Here is a 16,049-nt window from a genome sequence, read left to right on the forward strand (position 1 = left end):
CTGGTGCAGAACACTTGGAACAATTTCTTAGGGTTCTTTGAGTTTAATGCCACCAATAACGTTAATTAGCCTTTACTGCATTGAGAACAAGAACTTACACTCTAGGTAATTGAAGTAGTAATAGATTCTCTTTTTGCAATTGCTTTGTTTCTTGTTGGTACACATCTTGCTACAGCTGTATTTTACAAGTGTGTCACTTGGCAAACTCCTCCTTTCTCTTTTTATCCCATGTGTTATTTTTATTTTTTTCTCCCATTTTGCACTGTCATAGCCTCAGAATTTATAAAATGCTTCCTGAGACAGACTGAAAGTAAAGTTTAAGAAGAGTTCTGGCAGAAACTGAGCACAAATAAATTTTTACTATCATTTTCTCTTTTAGATTACTGTAAAACTTTATTTCAAAACCAGAAAGTTTTTGTGGAAGGGACCATAATGTAGGGCAGAACCCCTGTTCCAGTGTTTTACCACCCTCATCGTGGAAAATTTTTTCCTTTAGACTAGATCTAAGGAAGAAATTTCTCATGATGAGGGTGGTGAAACAGTGGCACAAGTTGCCCAGGGAGGTGGTAGATGCCCCATCCCTGGAAGCATTCCAGGTCAGGTTGGACGGGGCTGTGAGCAACCTGATCTAGTTGAAGATGTCCCTGCTCATTGCAGGGGGGTTGGACTAGATGGCCTTTAAAGGTCTCTTCCAACCCAAACTGTTCTATGATTCTGTGATTTTGTAGCAAAACCAAGAAGTTTTTGTGGAAGGGACCATAAAGCAAGGCAGAACCCCTTCTGCCTTTATCCCACCTCTGGTTCTCTGTCCCAAACAATGACATGGTGCACATCTGCTTCCTAGCATTGTCTAAGCCTATGGGAGGAAATGTCTGGTTTGGTCTGAAAGCTGCTGGCACACCCGTTCTGGGGAGATAGCACTTGCCTCCTACCTGGAGCCCTCCTGAGATACAGGTTTGCAAGGGGAGCAGCTCCTCAGATAAATCTGAAAACCTAACCTGAAACAGAGACCCAGACCAGCTGCAGCAATAGCAATGCCCACCTTTTTCTTGTGAACATAGCAGCTAGAGCTACTTGTCCAGTAAGTAGGAATATTGGGCCCTACGACCTCATCTGCTGAAGGGGGTCTGAAACCTCTGTATTTTCTACAGGCAGATCTCCTACTTACTAGGCAAAGGAGTGGTCTGGGGTGCGGCATGTCCTGCCCTTCAAGCAGGAGTTGGGCCGCTTTACAGATAGGGGTTGTTACAGGCAAGCTGGTGAACTGTGGGCTGGATGAGCAGACAGCGAGATGGATGAAAACCAGCCGAACAAATGGGCCCAGAGGGTAGTCATCAGTGGCACAAAGTCTGACTAGTATGTTAAAGAAAAATATAATTCTGAGTATATTTTTTTTTAATCTTGAATCATATACATTAAAGAAAATGTGCAACATACCTCGTCCATCCACAGTAATACCTATTCCACTGCTACACAGGCCATGGAATTCAGCTACTCAATTGAAGCGAGAGATGTTGGGGGACAAAAGAAATGTTATTTCCAGTGTTTCACCTTCTTTAATCCTAAATCAAATCCACCTGATCTTTTTTCCAAATAACTTTTCTACAATGTAAGTAATAAAATGCCAATGTTCACATGCAATGCTATAACTATTTATAGATATAAATATATAGTATTAATACACACACATACACTATATAAATACATACTATTTATATATAAACACTATAACTATATTATAGATAATATAGCTAAATACGTCAAGTAGCATTCAACCCTGATCTTTCACATATATACAAAATAACATTTTTGTTATATATTTGTTATATAACTGGTAAACCAGTGACTAGTGGTTTACCCCAGCGGTCAATACTGGGTCCAGTCCTGCTTACCATCTTCATTGATGATCTGGATGATGGGGCAGAGTATACCATCAGCAAGTTTGCTGATGACCCAAAACAGCGAGGAGTAGCTGATAAACTAGAGGGTCATGCTGCCACCCAGCGGGACCTTGGCAAGCTGGAGAAATGCGCTGCCGGGAACTTCATGAAGTTCAACAAGAAGTGCCAAATCCTGCACCTGGAGCGAACAACCCCAGGCAGCAGTGCAGACAGGGGTCTGACCAGCTGGAGGGCAGCTTTGCAGAAAGGGCCCTGGGCCTCCTGTGGACACCAGGTAGAACATGAACCAGCAATGTGCCCACGTGGCGAAGAAAACTAGCGGTATCCTGGGCTGCGTTAGGAGGACTGTAACCAGCAGGTCAAGGGAGATGATCCTTCCTCTCTGCTTAGCACTGGTGAGGCCACACTTGGAGTACTGTGTCCAATTCTGGACTTCCCAATGCAAGAGAGACATGGATATACTGGAGAGAGTCCAGTGGATGGCCACAATGATGGTCAAGGGACTGGAGCATCTGTCATGGGAGAAGGCTGAGAGAGCTGGGACTATTCACCCTGGAGAAGAGAGTGCTCAGGGAGAATCTCATCAATACCTGAAGGGAAGGTGCAGGAGAGGGCAGAGCCAGGCTCTTTCCAGCGATGCTCAGTGACAGGACCAGCGGCAATAGGCACAAACTGAAACACAGGAGGTTCCCTCTGAACATGAGGAAGCACTTTTTCACTGTGAGGGTGGCTGGTCACTGGAGAGGGTTGACCAGAGAGAAGATGGACTTTCCATCCTTAGACGCCTTAAAAAGCTGTCTGGACATGCTCCTGGGCAGCTGGCTCTGAGTGGCTGTGCTTGGGCAGGGTGGTTGGACCAGATGACCTCCAGAGGTACCGTCCAGTCTCAACCACTCTGTGGTTCTGTGAGAGATGACAACAGTGCTTGAGGCAAGGGGAGTGTTTGATTTCTGTCATTTTTTCCCCTGGAACCCTAGATTCAGCTCTACCTTTAGAAGAAATCATTCTACTACTTTGATTTCCTCCTCCTTACCCCAGAGTTTTGGGGGTTTTTTTGGCTGCACAGCAGTTCGGCTTCAAAGGGCAAGCCAGAGAGAGGTGCCTTTCCTTGCCTTTGCGGAGTGTCCTCATGTCTGGTGCCTGGGACGCTTAGCTGGGATAAAAACAATGTGAATTCACCCTCTCTCGGGAGGGTGTTGACCTGGGACTGTTGCCCACTTTTGAACAACTGTTTTATTAGGTGATGATGCGCAAGAGGTGTGGATCACTCCTCCTCCTGCAGCAGCCCTCCTCTTCAACAGAATTCACTCTGCTCAGTGAATCTCCTTAGAAGATGGCTGGGCAGGCTGGGTTTCAAGTGGAGGTAAGTATATTTCTTTACATGGTCCTGGGAAGGTAAATGTCTTAGGTGGATAGGATTGCCCTCAGAAGGATTTCAGGTGCACTTAACTCTCTCTCCTTTATAGGAAACATATACACTTACATTAGGAAAAACTGCATCAAATTTCTCCCATCGTGCAGGAAAGTAACACTTAGACAAAGCAATACTTAACTTTAACATTCTTAATTAACATTCTTAATTAACATTCTTAATTAACATTATTAACATTATTAATTTAATTAACATTATCAACTTAATTAACATTATTTAAGCATTTTACAGATGTTTAAAAAGTTTTATAGGGGTGTCTTTACTTGAAGTATATTATTTTTATTTTTATTTGATGACAGCATTTCGTGCCCATAGTTACCAAAAAGAAAATGTTCAGCTATTTGGTTTGGCTGTTTGTCCTGCTCTGCAGCTCTATAGCAGGTAAGTTTCTTGATTCTTAGCACCTGTCTTGCCATAAGAAAGTTTTCCAAAAGGTGACCTTCTCCAAATGAAATTTCAAAGAGTTCTGAAAATGAAAAAAAATGTGTTTTAAAAATAGAAGTTAGTAGGTGATTGACTAAGTAGTGTACAGTATAAAGGGAAAAATTGGCTTATGGCACTCCTGATGTCCTCTTGTGGAATGTTAGTTGTGATCATGATAGCCTGAATTTGTTTTCTTTTGTGTATAAAGTATTAAAAAAAAAAGTGCTTTAAAACTTACTTTGTTTACTATTTCCCTCTTGCACAGGGTATAGAAGGGGAATTTGCATCTGGGATTCATATCATAGTCCAATTCTTGTTGGATTGTGAAGGCTGGTAACATCAAATTAATGTTTGTGTAACACATGAACACTTAAACTGCAGTTAATGTCTGCTGGTTTTGGACTGCTTTAAGTCAAATATTACCTATTCAGAGATTCATGCAATGACTACTAATGTTCTCATTCCTAATTTTAAGTCACCTAACAATGTGTGACTGTTGATTTTTTTTTTTTTTTAATGTGGTAGTTCCACAGCCGTTTTAAGCTGGCACAGGTAACTGCAGAAGGAGGAGCAGGCAGCTCCGCACTCCATCCACCTCTTGCCTCCCTCCCCTTCTGCTGGAGTGCATGTTTGCGTGGCCGGTTCTGAAGCGGTGAGGAATCTGATCTGATTGGAAAGCGGTGTTATTTTTTTGCCAAGCTCTTATTTTTCGTCTGTATCAGTTTTGTTTCGGTTCACTCACTACGCAGGCACTTCTTCCGACACGCAAAGGGGGTGACAGCCGTGAATGAGCGGCTGAGGATTAAAAAATACGTCTTTTGACAACAGTGCCACTTCAAACTGAGTTGAACAGTGTTGGTGAGATAGGAAATGACAAGGACAGACTGAAATGATGACTGTGTGACAATAATTGAAAGTTCACATGCAATTTACAACAAGACAGTCAAATTTGTGCAGTAGAGTGTAAAATAGCCATTACTATGACTTGGAAACATAAAGAAATTACTTTGAGACAGAAAGGACACAAAAAGAAACAAAGAAAGCAATTTGCACTTAACACACCCAAAAAGGAGAGAATTACCAGAAAACAAGGAAGAAAGTTCAATGTGTGATTCCCTTTCATTCCTACATTGTAGCAAAGAAATTCTGTCTGTAAAATTTGGGGTTGTTTTTGATTTTATTTCACAGATCTATTTATGAAATTTGGCTCTAAGAAATAAGTAGCAGCAAAAAAATAAGCAGCTGGTTCCTTGCAGGACTCTGATGGGTGACTATTGCACTGTTTGATAGCTCTGTTGCTGAATTCATTCATTCAATCTGCTTCTGTGTTTTAATTTTACATGCATTTTGTATACAATTCTTGCACTATATCTGGGAATATAAATTCTATGAGGGGTAAAAGTAATAATGAGATACTGAAATATATTGCAGCTTAGTTGTCAATTTTAAACTTCGCAGTTTGATGTATTTTCTGATATTGCAACTAGTAACAGTAACATCTAAATGGTATGCATACCTTTTAAATGTTTTTAAAATACATTCCTGTATGTAAAAGGCAAGAGTCTCTTTTCTTCATTTTCAGCTACTAAAAAACATTTGAGTTGAAATTTCTTCATTATTTCTGAGAAAGTATTGAAACATCTATACTTTCTACATCTGTATCGTCTATAATACCTGTGGTAATACAGTAATTAATGTGAACTGAGTTTCCAAACAGCAATATCCAATTCAAGTGACTGAGCGAGCATTTTATTTGACCTCCATATGAAAAAAAATCTAATTAAATGATCTGTAGACAACAAAATAAGTTATCATGTTTCCACTGGTATTTTAAAAGGAATTAGGTTATGTGATATCTTTGATTTCATTTTTAGATGAAATCTCTATCAGAGATGCTGACATTGTGCCTTCATCTCCTGAAATTGAAAGAGGATCCACCCTGAAACTATTTTGTGTTCTTGGAAAACGCTACACACCTCACAGAAATGCAAGCCACATCATCTGGAAATTGAATCAGGAATTGATTGCTCAGGATAACTATAACATTGTGAACGAGACTGTATCTAGTATAACCATCCATAATTTCACTTACAGCAAAGCTCATGTGAAATGTTTCACTAAGTACTTGGGCAAGGAACAACTTTTGGTTCACACTGAAGTTACATCTGGCTGTAAGTAGAAATGTATTCACATTTTTTAATAACTTAATGTAAAAATTATACTTTTAAAACAGCTGGGTTGTTTTTTTTTTTTTGGCTTGTGGCACTGTAAGGCACCTGTATTTGAGTATCTCCTTTTTTTTTTTTTTTTTTAAATAAAGCATGAAATTGCAGACATTCCATACTGACACTGGTCCGTAACCTCTCTGACCCTGACTTTTGGCCAGCTGAAGTGCGTGGAGGTTGTCTGATGAGTTCAGAGGGTACTGGGTCTGTCCCTTTGGTTATGTCTTTTGTCTAGCCTAGCCAACCTTGGCTTTCTTCAAAGAGGATTTCCTCTCTAATCCTCTGTCCCAAAGAAACTATAATTACAATCTCTTATGGAGAAAGTTACAGGATAAATATGTATACAAATTCTCTAATTTATTGAACAGATTAAGTTCAGTTTATACTGTCATATGCCTGGTGGTCCCATTCTAGTAAAGAAGCAATAGATGCAGAAAAGTACATCTGTGGAATAAAAACCAGCAGAAGGTATTCCCTGTCTGCAAAGTTTAGTGTGCCATAAGCTTGTCAATAAAAGATCTTTTTAGCGTTATATTAGGTGGGACAGAAAAGTACTGTTTTGGAGAGAGGGCTTTTTCAACCATTTATTTTCACTGGGCACAGCTCTCTTCCTTTAAACTCCAGCTTCTATTAAGTGAAGAAGTCTGGCTTTAACGAAGAAGTCTTTGTGGGTCTTACATTTTTACGGATGACTTCAGAGTATAGAGGTCGCAGAGGTTTGTTTCCTTTGAACGACCTCGCTTGTAAGATAAAAAGAGTCCAGAATTAATGTTCGAGGTCATGTAGATACATATCTCAGGAAGTTGTGTTCTGCGGTCTGAGGTCGTGCAGGCTCCTCAGATTAGAGGTTTTCATAGGGTATGTGGTTAGACATTCTGGGAATGAACCAAGAAGGAGTTTTATCTTTCAGAGAATGCCTGTTCCTGAACTTTGTGCTGTTTCTTTGTTTTCCTCTTACTCTATGGACTGGCCTTGAGCTACAGGCGTGTTGCGGGGGCTATGCTTAGGTTCAGGACAATGTATGGTGGTTTGATGTTAATGACTGACTGCAAATACCTTGAGGCCTGCTTAGTTAATTACTTCTGAGAAGTAGTTGGAGAAAATCTCCCTGTTTCCTCAGGGGAAGAACGAGTGGTTTTGATTTTGGTTTTGTGAGGAGTTTTGAGGTCAATAAGGAATTATAAAATGAAGTGCTATGCAAGACACTTAGTAAAGTTTGACATAATCAGCTTTTTGACCAACAAAACGAGTTGTACATTAAAGTTACTTATTTTTACTAGACTTTTTTTTTTTAACCTTTGTCACTACAGTTCCACCGGACACACCAGGAAATATTTCCTGCATTTATTACTTTGCCGCTGAACTTACCTGCACCTGGACTTCAGGAAGAGAAACAAATCTTATGACAAACTATACTCTTTACCGAAAAATGTAAGTGTAGAATGTATTGGCAACTGAGATGCTGGGGTGAGACCACCAGCTCCCTTCCCCTCATATCCTGACTTCTGTTTAAAGAAAATCTGGAAACATCATGGAGTTCAGAGTCATGGCATTTCCTCAGTAAATTCAATTAATTTGGGGTTGATAATAGTTGAAAAAAGTTACAACCTTATACCTTTTTAGTATATTTTAGTAAAGGAAATCGGCATTCTCAACCCTGTATTCAGTAGACAAACGTTCACCTCGGAATTGATATTCACTTGTTTCCTTGAAGCAACGTTACTAATTATATCAAAAGCTGAGTAAGCCTAGGTACAAATCGAGAATGGAAGCACTTTGTGGGAGTATTACCCAGAAGCTTTTTGTGTTACTAACTAGCTTGTTTTGGATGGGTGAAAAAGACTAGTTCCTCCTCTAGTTTAAACAATTCCCAGCTAAAACTGTTAAAGCCCTTGTTACTCTGCGTGACACCAGTAGGGTTTAACCTAAGGGACCTTTGGAATCATAAGGTTTCAGTGGAAGAATGCAGAGCTGGTTGTCCTGTTTGGATTGCTCTCACCTGGGGATTTGTACTTACAAATAAAAATTATGTAATCTCATGCATTTTAGTGTTTTTGAGACCTCATTATAGAAGCATACATACTTGATTCCTTCAATTTCCGTTAAATTTTAAATATTGTTTAGGAGCTTACTTTTTCATAAGTTACTGTGAAAATGATAAAATCAGCATTGTTCCAAGCAGATCTCAGATACAATTTTGAAGGTGATAGCACAGATTTTGTCCCAAATATACTTATCAATCTGTTCTTCAAAACTTTGCTGCTTGTAATGCCCTTTTTCTGCCAATCAAAACTCTAGGTAATATGATTTCATGAAGAGTGTTCTAAAATATCGAGACTAAATCTTGAGAACTGGAGGGAATTCAGACTCCAAAGGGGACATTTCCTTATTGTAAGTTATGCTAGCGTATGGTATCTTTTTTAAATGGTGGAGCAGGAAAACATCTTTAGTTTTATCTCCATCTTACGCTTCCACCTTCATTAGGTGGAACTTTCTTAATCCTCATAGTGTTTCTACATTTTATAAGTTAACCTGAGTTTGTGAAAGCATAAACTGGAACAGCTATTGAAAGCAAGTTTCAGTACTGTTCCTGCCAGCACCAGCACAAATTCTTCTTTAACCACAAAGTGAATTGCATTGCAGAACTATTTCCTGTAAAATCTGACCATTAATTTTAGCCCAGATAACTCCCCAGCTGAGTTTACCATATGACTACAAAAGCCCTGGTGTAAGGGGGCAGAGAGCTGTGGGTGGAAAGAAACAGCCCTGCGTGTTAGGGAAGGTAGGACTGCTTCCTTGTGCATCAGTGCAGGCTTACACTAGCGTAAAAATATTACTGAAATACCAGCCTCAGACTGTTTTATGAGTTACAGGAATGATCTGCTTGCTGCATGATGCGAAATATTTAACACCGGCCCCATACATGAATTTTTGTTTGTTGAAGAATTTCTCTGTGGGGTGGTAAAATGAAACAAATTTTGTTAGTTTTGCATCCCACACTACTTATGATGGAAATGTATGCTGTAAAAACAGCTGTAAAGGCAGCGTATTATCAGTGTGTTCTTTCAGGACAATCTTTCAGATTTCTATTACCTTGTAATAGCTTGGCAGTGGTACAATTTGGCTTTTCTTTTTTATGTATTTAAAAGATGAATAAAAGCTTGTTATCACATCCTTCCGTGTGGCATGTGTTACTAGCTATATCTACCTAGCTATCTCTATATTTTTAAAGGAGGTCTTGCGTGAAGTCACATGATTTCACTTCTCTCTGAGATTTTAATCTAAAGTAATAATAGCATCTGGGTCCCCCATTGAGGCATTTTTACTTTTCATTATTGCTCCTGGAAAGTTGTCTTAATAATTGCAATTAAAACTAATTGAGCCTGTCAGGCTATTTGAATACATTTGCAGGAGCAGTGCAATTAGGAAAGAGTACTTGCACAAAACATGTAATCTAAGGAGATGTTCAGTGGTAAAAATGTCCTGTAACCTCAAAAACATATAAATAATAATAAAGTAGTAACCCAGCAACCAATTTGAGTTACTTTAAGAAAATCCTCTAATTTCTAACTCCTTTTATTTTTCTCTTTTGTTTTTTTTTTTTAGGATGACAGAAGGAGGTGTGATTCTTCCAAATACAGTGTCCTCTTGCCAAAGCAAAACGGAATCATGTTCATTTTATCATCCAAATACTCCACTTAGTAGTTCTTTTTGTTTTCAGGTGAAAGCTGAAAATGTTTTGGGTGAAGCCTCATCAGATTGTGTTCCTATACCTATGGAAAAAATAGGTAATTAAAAAAAAGTTAAGTAAAGATAAAGCAGTGTATGTTGAGCTGACTGCACCCTCCCCAATTCTTTTTCCCTTCCTATAGCATACAGATTAGAGAACTTTGAAACAAATTGTGTGATCAAAGTTGGTTTACGTAGAAGAAAATAATGAAAAAATAATGTTTCAGTGTAAGAGTTTTGAAACTATTATTTGGGTTTCATTTGGTTTTAAAGTGGTTTTGGCTTTGAAGTGCCATCTAATTTTAATTCTTAGCTAAAATTACAAAGTCTCTGAAATTACATTTAGGGTTTAATAAGATCTTTCATCCTTCCCATTCCTTTTAATAAAAATTTGGATACTTCCAATTTAGTTGAGGCGAGTACCTTGTTGTGTTTTAATTGATGGCCTTTTCATGTAAAATACTTTGAACTGGTTGGTGCTACAGCAGCAATTTTAAGCAGTTTCTTGGTCTCACCAAGAGGTGGTAAAAAATGGTATTGTGCTGTATTCATACCATGAAGTATCAAACTACAACAATATTTTTCTAAGCTAAGATCTGATGTATCCATTATACTAAGTTTTTAGTTGTTAAAAAGTGAAGGCCATATACTAAAACTTTTTATCAAACTAAGTGGTAGTAGGAGTGTACTTCGGTAAGTTTGAGTGGTACTAGATGTCAATGCAATATCTGTCTGTAAATGAATAGTAATATAATTTCTCCAGGTCCACCCATCATTTTCTCTGCTATTTTACTTTCTGGTTAGGAATGTCACCTGTTCTGTGATTGCCAGGCACAGTAATAATACCTTGTCTACATCTTCTTCCCCTGTGCTGTGCTGCATTTTCCTCTGTTCATTTTGGTTTAGTTAATCAACAACCCTTCTAAGTGAGGATTTTTGCTGCAGCACTCCGTCTGCTCTCCAGCCATATGGTCCTTTACTCCCCGTGTGCGAACATGCTGTGTCTCCTCCTTACTTTCCACATCCATTCTTTTTCCATCGTCTCCTTCACACTTCTTTCGCCCTCAAATACTTTTCAGCTAAATTCTTCCCTTATCTGGAGTTCAGACTTGACTTTGGCACCCCACGTCTGCTTCCTTTTCCCTCCTGTTGTCTCGGAGTAGTATTCTTCAGTGCTGATACAGATGAAGGAAATCTGCACATCCGCTTGGCAGCGGGTTTGTCAGCTTTAAATCAGTTATATATGCAATCTGCCTTATAGCTAACCTCCCACACGCAGAGTTATGTCTATAAAATAGACCATCATGTGAATACTCTGATAGGACGTACATTATTGGGATAGTTAAACTGCTTGGAACACACATAGATGGAGCAGTTCTGAACTTTAATAGAAGCATTTTCCCCATTAATGTTTTTGTTTCTCCATTCTAGAGAAATTTGAACCTCCTGAAATACTTTCAGTTAACAAAATCACTGGTATAAAGCAGTTGCTTACAGTAACGTGGAAAATGCCTGAGAAGATAATCCCTTCACAAGATTTAATTTGCCAGGTTCGATACAGAAACTTATATTCAAACTCTTCGGTAAGCTACACAAATTTTCTTCTGAATGTTAGCTTCTTCATGACTGATTTCTTAACGTTATAAAAGACTAAATAGAAAAAAGGCAACAAGTAGTTTGAAATAATGATTAAAACCTTGTTATTTCAGTGGAGCATAATTAGGTATGCATAACCTTAGGATCATTGTTTTGTTATCTAGGATTAATTGTTTTCTTCCTTTTGGTCAATGTCTGTTTTGGTACATACCATACTTCTGAATAGATTTCTGTGAAAGGCTAAGAGGTGACCTGAGGCTAAGGGATTACACACACAGTCAGTCAAAATATTTTGTTTTCCTGTCACATTCTGGTGATGAAAATGGCATTTACTCCCAACCACAATAGTCGGGTCAGATTAAGACAGACTAATGATACATTAATTTTCAAGTGAATTACAGTATAAATTTTGGAAGATGGAAAATAAGGGAAGTTATTTTTCTGAGTTTGTCTTTCTGATACTTAAATGGAACCGTTACAGAAAAAACAGTATTTAGTAATTTGCTTGTTTCACATAGCCTATTCCAACGCTCCTCAGTATGGAAGTGATTCTGTCTGCAATTCTTACTGTTTCCTCTTCCAAATTTAAGAATTGGCCAGATTGCTTGGCTTGTGTTTTTAAGTTAATTAAACTGAGATGTCTGCCTTGACCTTACTATTTTATACATTAAATGTGTAATTCTGGGAGAGAAGAATTCATCAGGGTAACTAATAGTAGTCCTCAGAGCTTTAAAAAAGTTCCTGATACTAAAATTCTTTCTAATTAGCATCCTCCTCACATTCTCATAGCAAGCACCTTTACTGTAGATATGACATATTAGTTGCTGGATTCAGGATATAATGTTCACAGAATCACTAAGGTTGGAAAGGACCTTTAACATCACTAAGTCCAACCATTAACCCAATGCCACCATGTCCCCTAAACCATGTCCCAAAGCGCCACATCCACAGCTTTTTTGAATACTTCCAGAGATGGTGACTCCACCACCTCCTGGGCAGCCTGTTCCAATGCTTGACCACTCTCTCAGTAAAGAAATTTTTCCTAATATCCAATCTAAACCTCCCCTGGTACAACTTGAGGCCATTTCCTCTCGTTACATCTCTAGTTACTTCGGAGAAGAGACCAACACCCACGTCGCCACAAGCCCCTGTCAGGTAGTTGTAGAGAGCAATAAGGTCTCCCCTCAGCCTCCTCTTCTCCAGACTGAACAACCCCAGTTACCTCAGCCACTCCTCATAAGACTTGTGCTCCAGACCCCTCACCAGCTTCGTTGCCCTTCTCTGGACACACTCCAGCACCTCAATATCCTTCTTGTAGTGAGGGGCCCAAAACTGAACATGGGATTCAATGTGTGACCTCCCCAGTGCTGAGTACAGGGACACAATCACTTCCCTACTCCTGCTGGCCACACTATTTCTGATGCAGGCCAAGACGCTGTTGGCCTTCTTGGCCACCTGGGCACACTGCTGGCTCATATTCAGCCGGCTGTCACAGGTCCTTTTCTGCCGGGCAGCTGTCCAGCCACTCCTCCCCAAGCCTGTAGCGTTGCATGGGGTTGTTGTGACCCAAGTGCAGGACCCAGCACCTGGCCTTATTAAACCTCATACAGTTGTCCTTGGCCCATTGATCCAGCCTGTCCAGATTCCTCTGCAGAGCCCTCCTACCCTCCAGCAGATCAACACTCCCACCCAACTTGGTGTCATCTGCAAACTTACTGAGGGAGCACTCGATTCCCTCATCCAGATCATCAATAAAGATATTGAACAAGACTGGTCCCAGAACCGAGCCCTGGGGAACACCGCTTGTGACTGACCACCAGCCGGATTTAACGCAGTTCATCACAACTCTCTGGGCTCGGCCATCCAGCCAGTTCCTCACCCAGCGAAGAGTAAACCTGTCTAAGCCACGAGCTGCCAGTTTCTCCAGGAGAATGCTGTGGGAGACACTGTCAAAGGCTTTACTAAAGTCCAGGTAGACAACATCCACAGCCTTTCCCTCATCCACTAGGTGGGTCACCTGGTCATAGAAGGAGATCAGCTTGGTCAAGCAGGACCTGCCTTTCATGAACCCATGCTGGCTGGGCCTGAGCCCTTGGTTGTCCTTCATATACCCCATCTCAAGATGAACTGCTCCATGGTCTTGCCCTTATGGAGGTTAGGCTGACAGGCCTGTAGTTCCCGGGATCCTCCTTGTGACCTTTCTTGTAGATGGGCGTCACGTTGGCAAACCTCCAGTCGCCTGGGACCTCCCCTGTTAACCAGGACTGCAAATTTGGGATGATCTAATGGGCAGGATTGCTCAGGTCTACCCAGGATGTTAGAAACTGAACTAATACAGAATCACAGAATCACTAGGTTGGAAAGGACCTTTAAGATCATCAAGTCCAACCATTAATCCAGCGCCACCATCTCCCCTAAACCATGTCTTGAAGCACAAAATCCACACATTTTTTGAGCACTTCCAGGGATGGCGACTCCACCACCTCCCTGGGCAGCCTGTTCCAATGCCTGACCACCCTCTCAGTGAAGAAATTTTTCCTAATATTCAATCTAAACCTCCCCTGGCGCAACTTGAGGCCATTTCCTCTTGTCCTATCACTAGTTACTTGGGAGAAGCGACCAACACCCTCATCGCCACAACCCCCTTTCAGGTAGTTGTAGAGAGCAATAAGGTCTCCCCTCAGCCTCCTTTTCTCCAGGCTAAACAACCCCAGTTCCCTCAGCCGCCCCTCATAAGACATGTGCTCCAGACCCCTCACCAGCTTCGTTGCCCTTCTCTGGACACACTCCAGCACCTCAACATCCTTCTTGTAGTGAGGGGCCCAAAACTGAACACAGGATTCAAGGTGCGGCCTCCCCAGTGCCGAGTACAGGGCCACAATCACTTCCCTACTCCTGCTGGCCACACTATTCCTGATACAGGCCAGGACACTGTTGGCCTTCTTGGCCACCTGGGCACACTGCCGGCTCATATTCAGCCGGGTGTCAACCAGCACACCCAGGTCCCTTTCCGCCGGGCTGCTCTCCAGCCACTCCTCCCCAAGCCTGTAGCATTGCATGGGGTTGTTGTGGCCAAAGTGCAGGACCCAGCACTTGGCCTTATTAAACCTCATACAGTTGGCCTCTGCCCATCGATCCAGCCTGTCCAGATCCCTCTGCAGAGCCCTCCTACCCTCCAGCAGATCAACACTCCCACTCAGCTTGGTGTCATCTGCAAACTTACTGAGGGAGCACTCAATTCCCTCATCCAGATCATCTATAAAGATATTGAACAAGACTGGTCCCAGAACCGAGCCCTGGGGAACACCATTCGTGACCGGCCGCCAGCCGGATTTAACGCCATTCACCACAACTCTCTGGGCTCGGCCATCCAGCCAGTAACTTACTTACTTAAAAGACCCATTCAAGATGATTATCACGTCGGAGTCAACGCACTGGTGATCTTGTGATGCCTACATGCATATGAAATCCTTCCCAATGTTGAAAACATGCATGTTTTTGTGAAGTTACTGTATTATTGTGTATTGTGTCTATTTGTCAGCACCTGTGTAAGAAATCACCTGTCTACTTTTTCACTACCAAATACAGTCTACGTCCATTTTCTTGCCTAGAACTTACCTGCATTTTTCACAGACATTCTAGAGAAAAAATAGATCAGTAAAGACAAAAATCCAGAGCATTTAGTTCTGTAGGATCTTAGACAGGCATAACTCATAGTTTTGGCCGTAGCCAATCCAATGGCAATGGCCAACAAAGCCTCAAATCATCAGTTATATAGAGGAGCTGGTTTTCTGTCTGTCAGAACATAGATGGAAAAAAAATTGCTTGAGCAAATGACAGATATTTTCTTGACCTTTTAAGCCTTTCTACCAAAACAATCTAAATAGTTTTCTGTGAACTCTTTCTACTGAGTGAAAAACAGATGACCTATTTTTCTATTTGCATATACTAAGTTTCTAATTATAATTAAATATTGTTAACAGCCTTTTGGCAAGTAACTAAAAGCTAGTCTGGGACATCTGCAATTCTGTGTCAGTTTCTGCAGGAGGTTCATAATGGTTTTGAAGCCCCTTTTATTGCAGGTTGGCTAAAGAGTGTCACCTGGCAGTGGTTTGTAGATCCCTGGATTCATTCTCATAAAAGCAGTTATCTATTTTTGACAACGAGTTTCTTGAGTGCAGAATGGACTGAAATTTTAAGTTTCATTAGGTAGTACATTAGAGTGTTCAAAGGAATGGGTATCTGCATTTTGTATTGTTACAGTTTGATTCACTTTTCATTGTAAGGTTCAACTGCTGGAAGACAAGGATTTCTTCACAGGTTTTTGGCCCAGTTGTTGTAAATCTGTGTGACAGTGTCGCTCCCAAGAGGGAATCTTCCTTATTCTAAAACTTAAGCTTTGCTGACCTGGTTAGAATTTAGCTAGCTTGAACATTTTATTTTATCTTTTTTCTGTTTTAGTCATCTGAAACTTGAGGAGAGTTGCTAATTGATTAATTTTTGCAACTTGGAAGAGAAGATATGAATGTTGGTGTAGAGATTATACCAGTCCTTCTGTACACGAACACTTAAATCTTTCTGTAGTTTCTGTTGTTTTCTTCTACTTCCTATTGTCAGTCCAGTTGAGTTGATGCATCAGCTTGAATTCCCAGTTTTCATGTCTTCTTTCACCTTTTGTTTTGGAACAAGTCTAGCTTCTGTCTTCCATCAGTGAGATGTGAGTGTGCTCCTTTTAAGGTGAGG

At 40.6% G+C, this 16,049-nt stretch overlaps 1 protein-coding gene across 1 annotated transcript in view; it reads left to right on the forward strand.

The window, feature by feature from the left end:
• Nucleotides 1-3,234: 3,234 nt before the first annotated feature.
• IL31RA (interleukin 31 receptor A) overlaps nt 3,235-16,049 on the forward strand; it is a gene marked incomplete at both ends in the record, with an annotated part of 30,831 nt that continues 18,016 nt past the window's right edge. Inside the window, 6 exons of the mRNA XM_082013765.1 lie at nt 3,235-3,264; nt 3,633-3,714; nt 5,631-5,927; nt 7,292-7,412; nt 9,588-9,769; nt 11,142-11,293. Of these exons, the coding sequence (XP_081869891.1) occupies nt 3,235-3,264; nt 3,633-3,714; nt 5,631-5,927; nt 7,292-7,412; nt 9,588-9,769; nt 11,142-11,293 (864 nt within the window). The remainder of the gene's footprint in view (nt 3,265-3,632; nt 3,715-5,630; nt 5,928-7,291; nt 7,413-9,587; nt 9,770-11,141; nt 11,294-16,049) is intronic.

The sequence above is a fragment of the Phaethon aethereus genome, assembly GCF_964289735.1.
Source record: "Phaethon aethereus genome assembly, chromosome: Z".
In the NCBI taxonomy this organism is placed as follows: Eukaryota; Metazoa; Chordata; class Aves; order Phaethontiformes; family Phaethontidae; genus Phaethon; species Phaethon aethereus.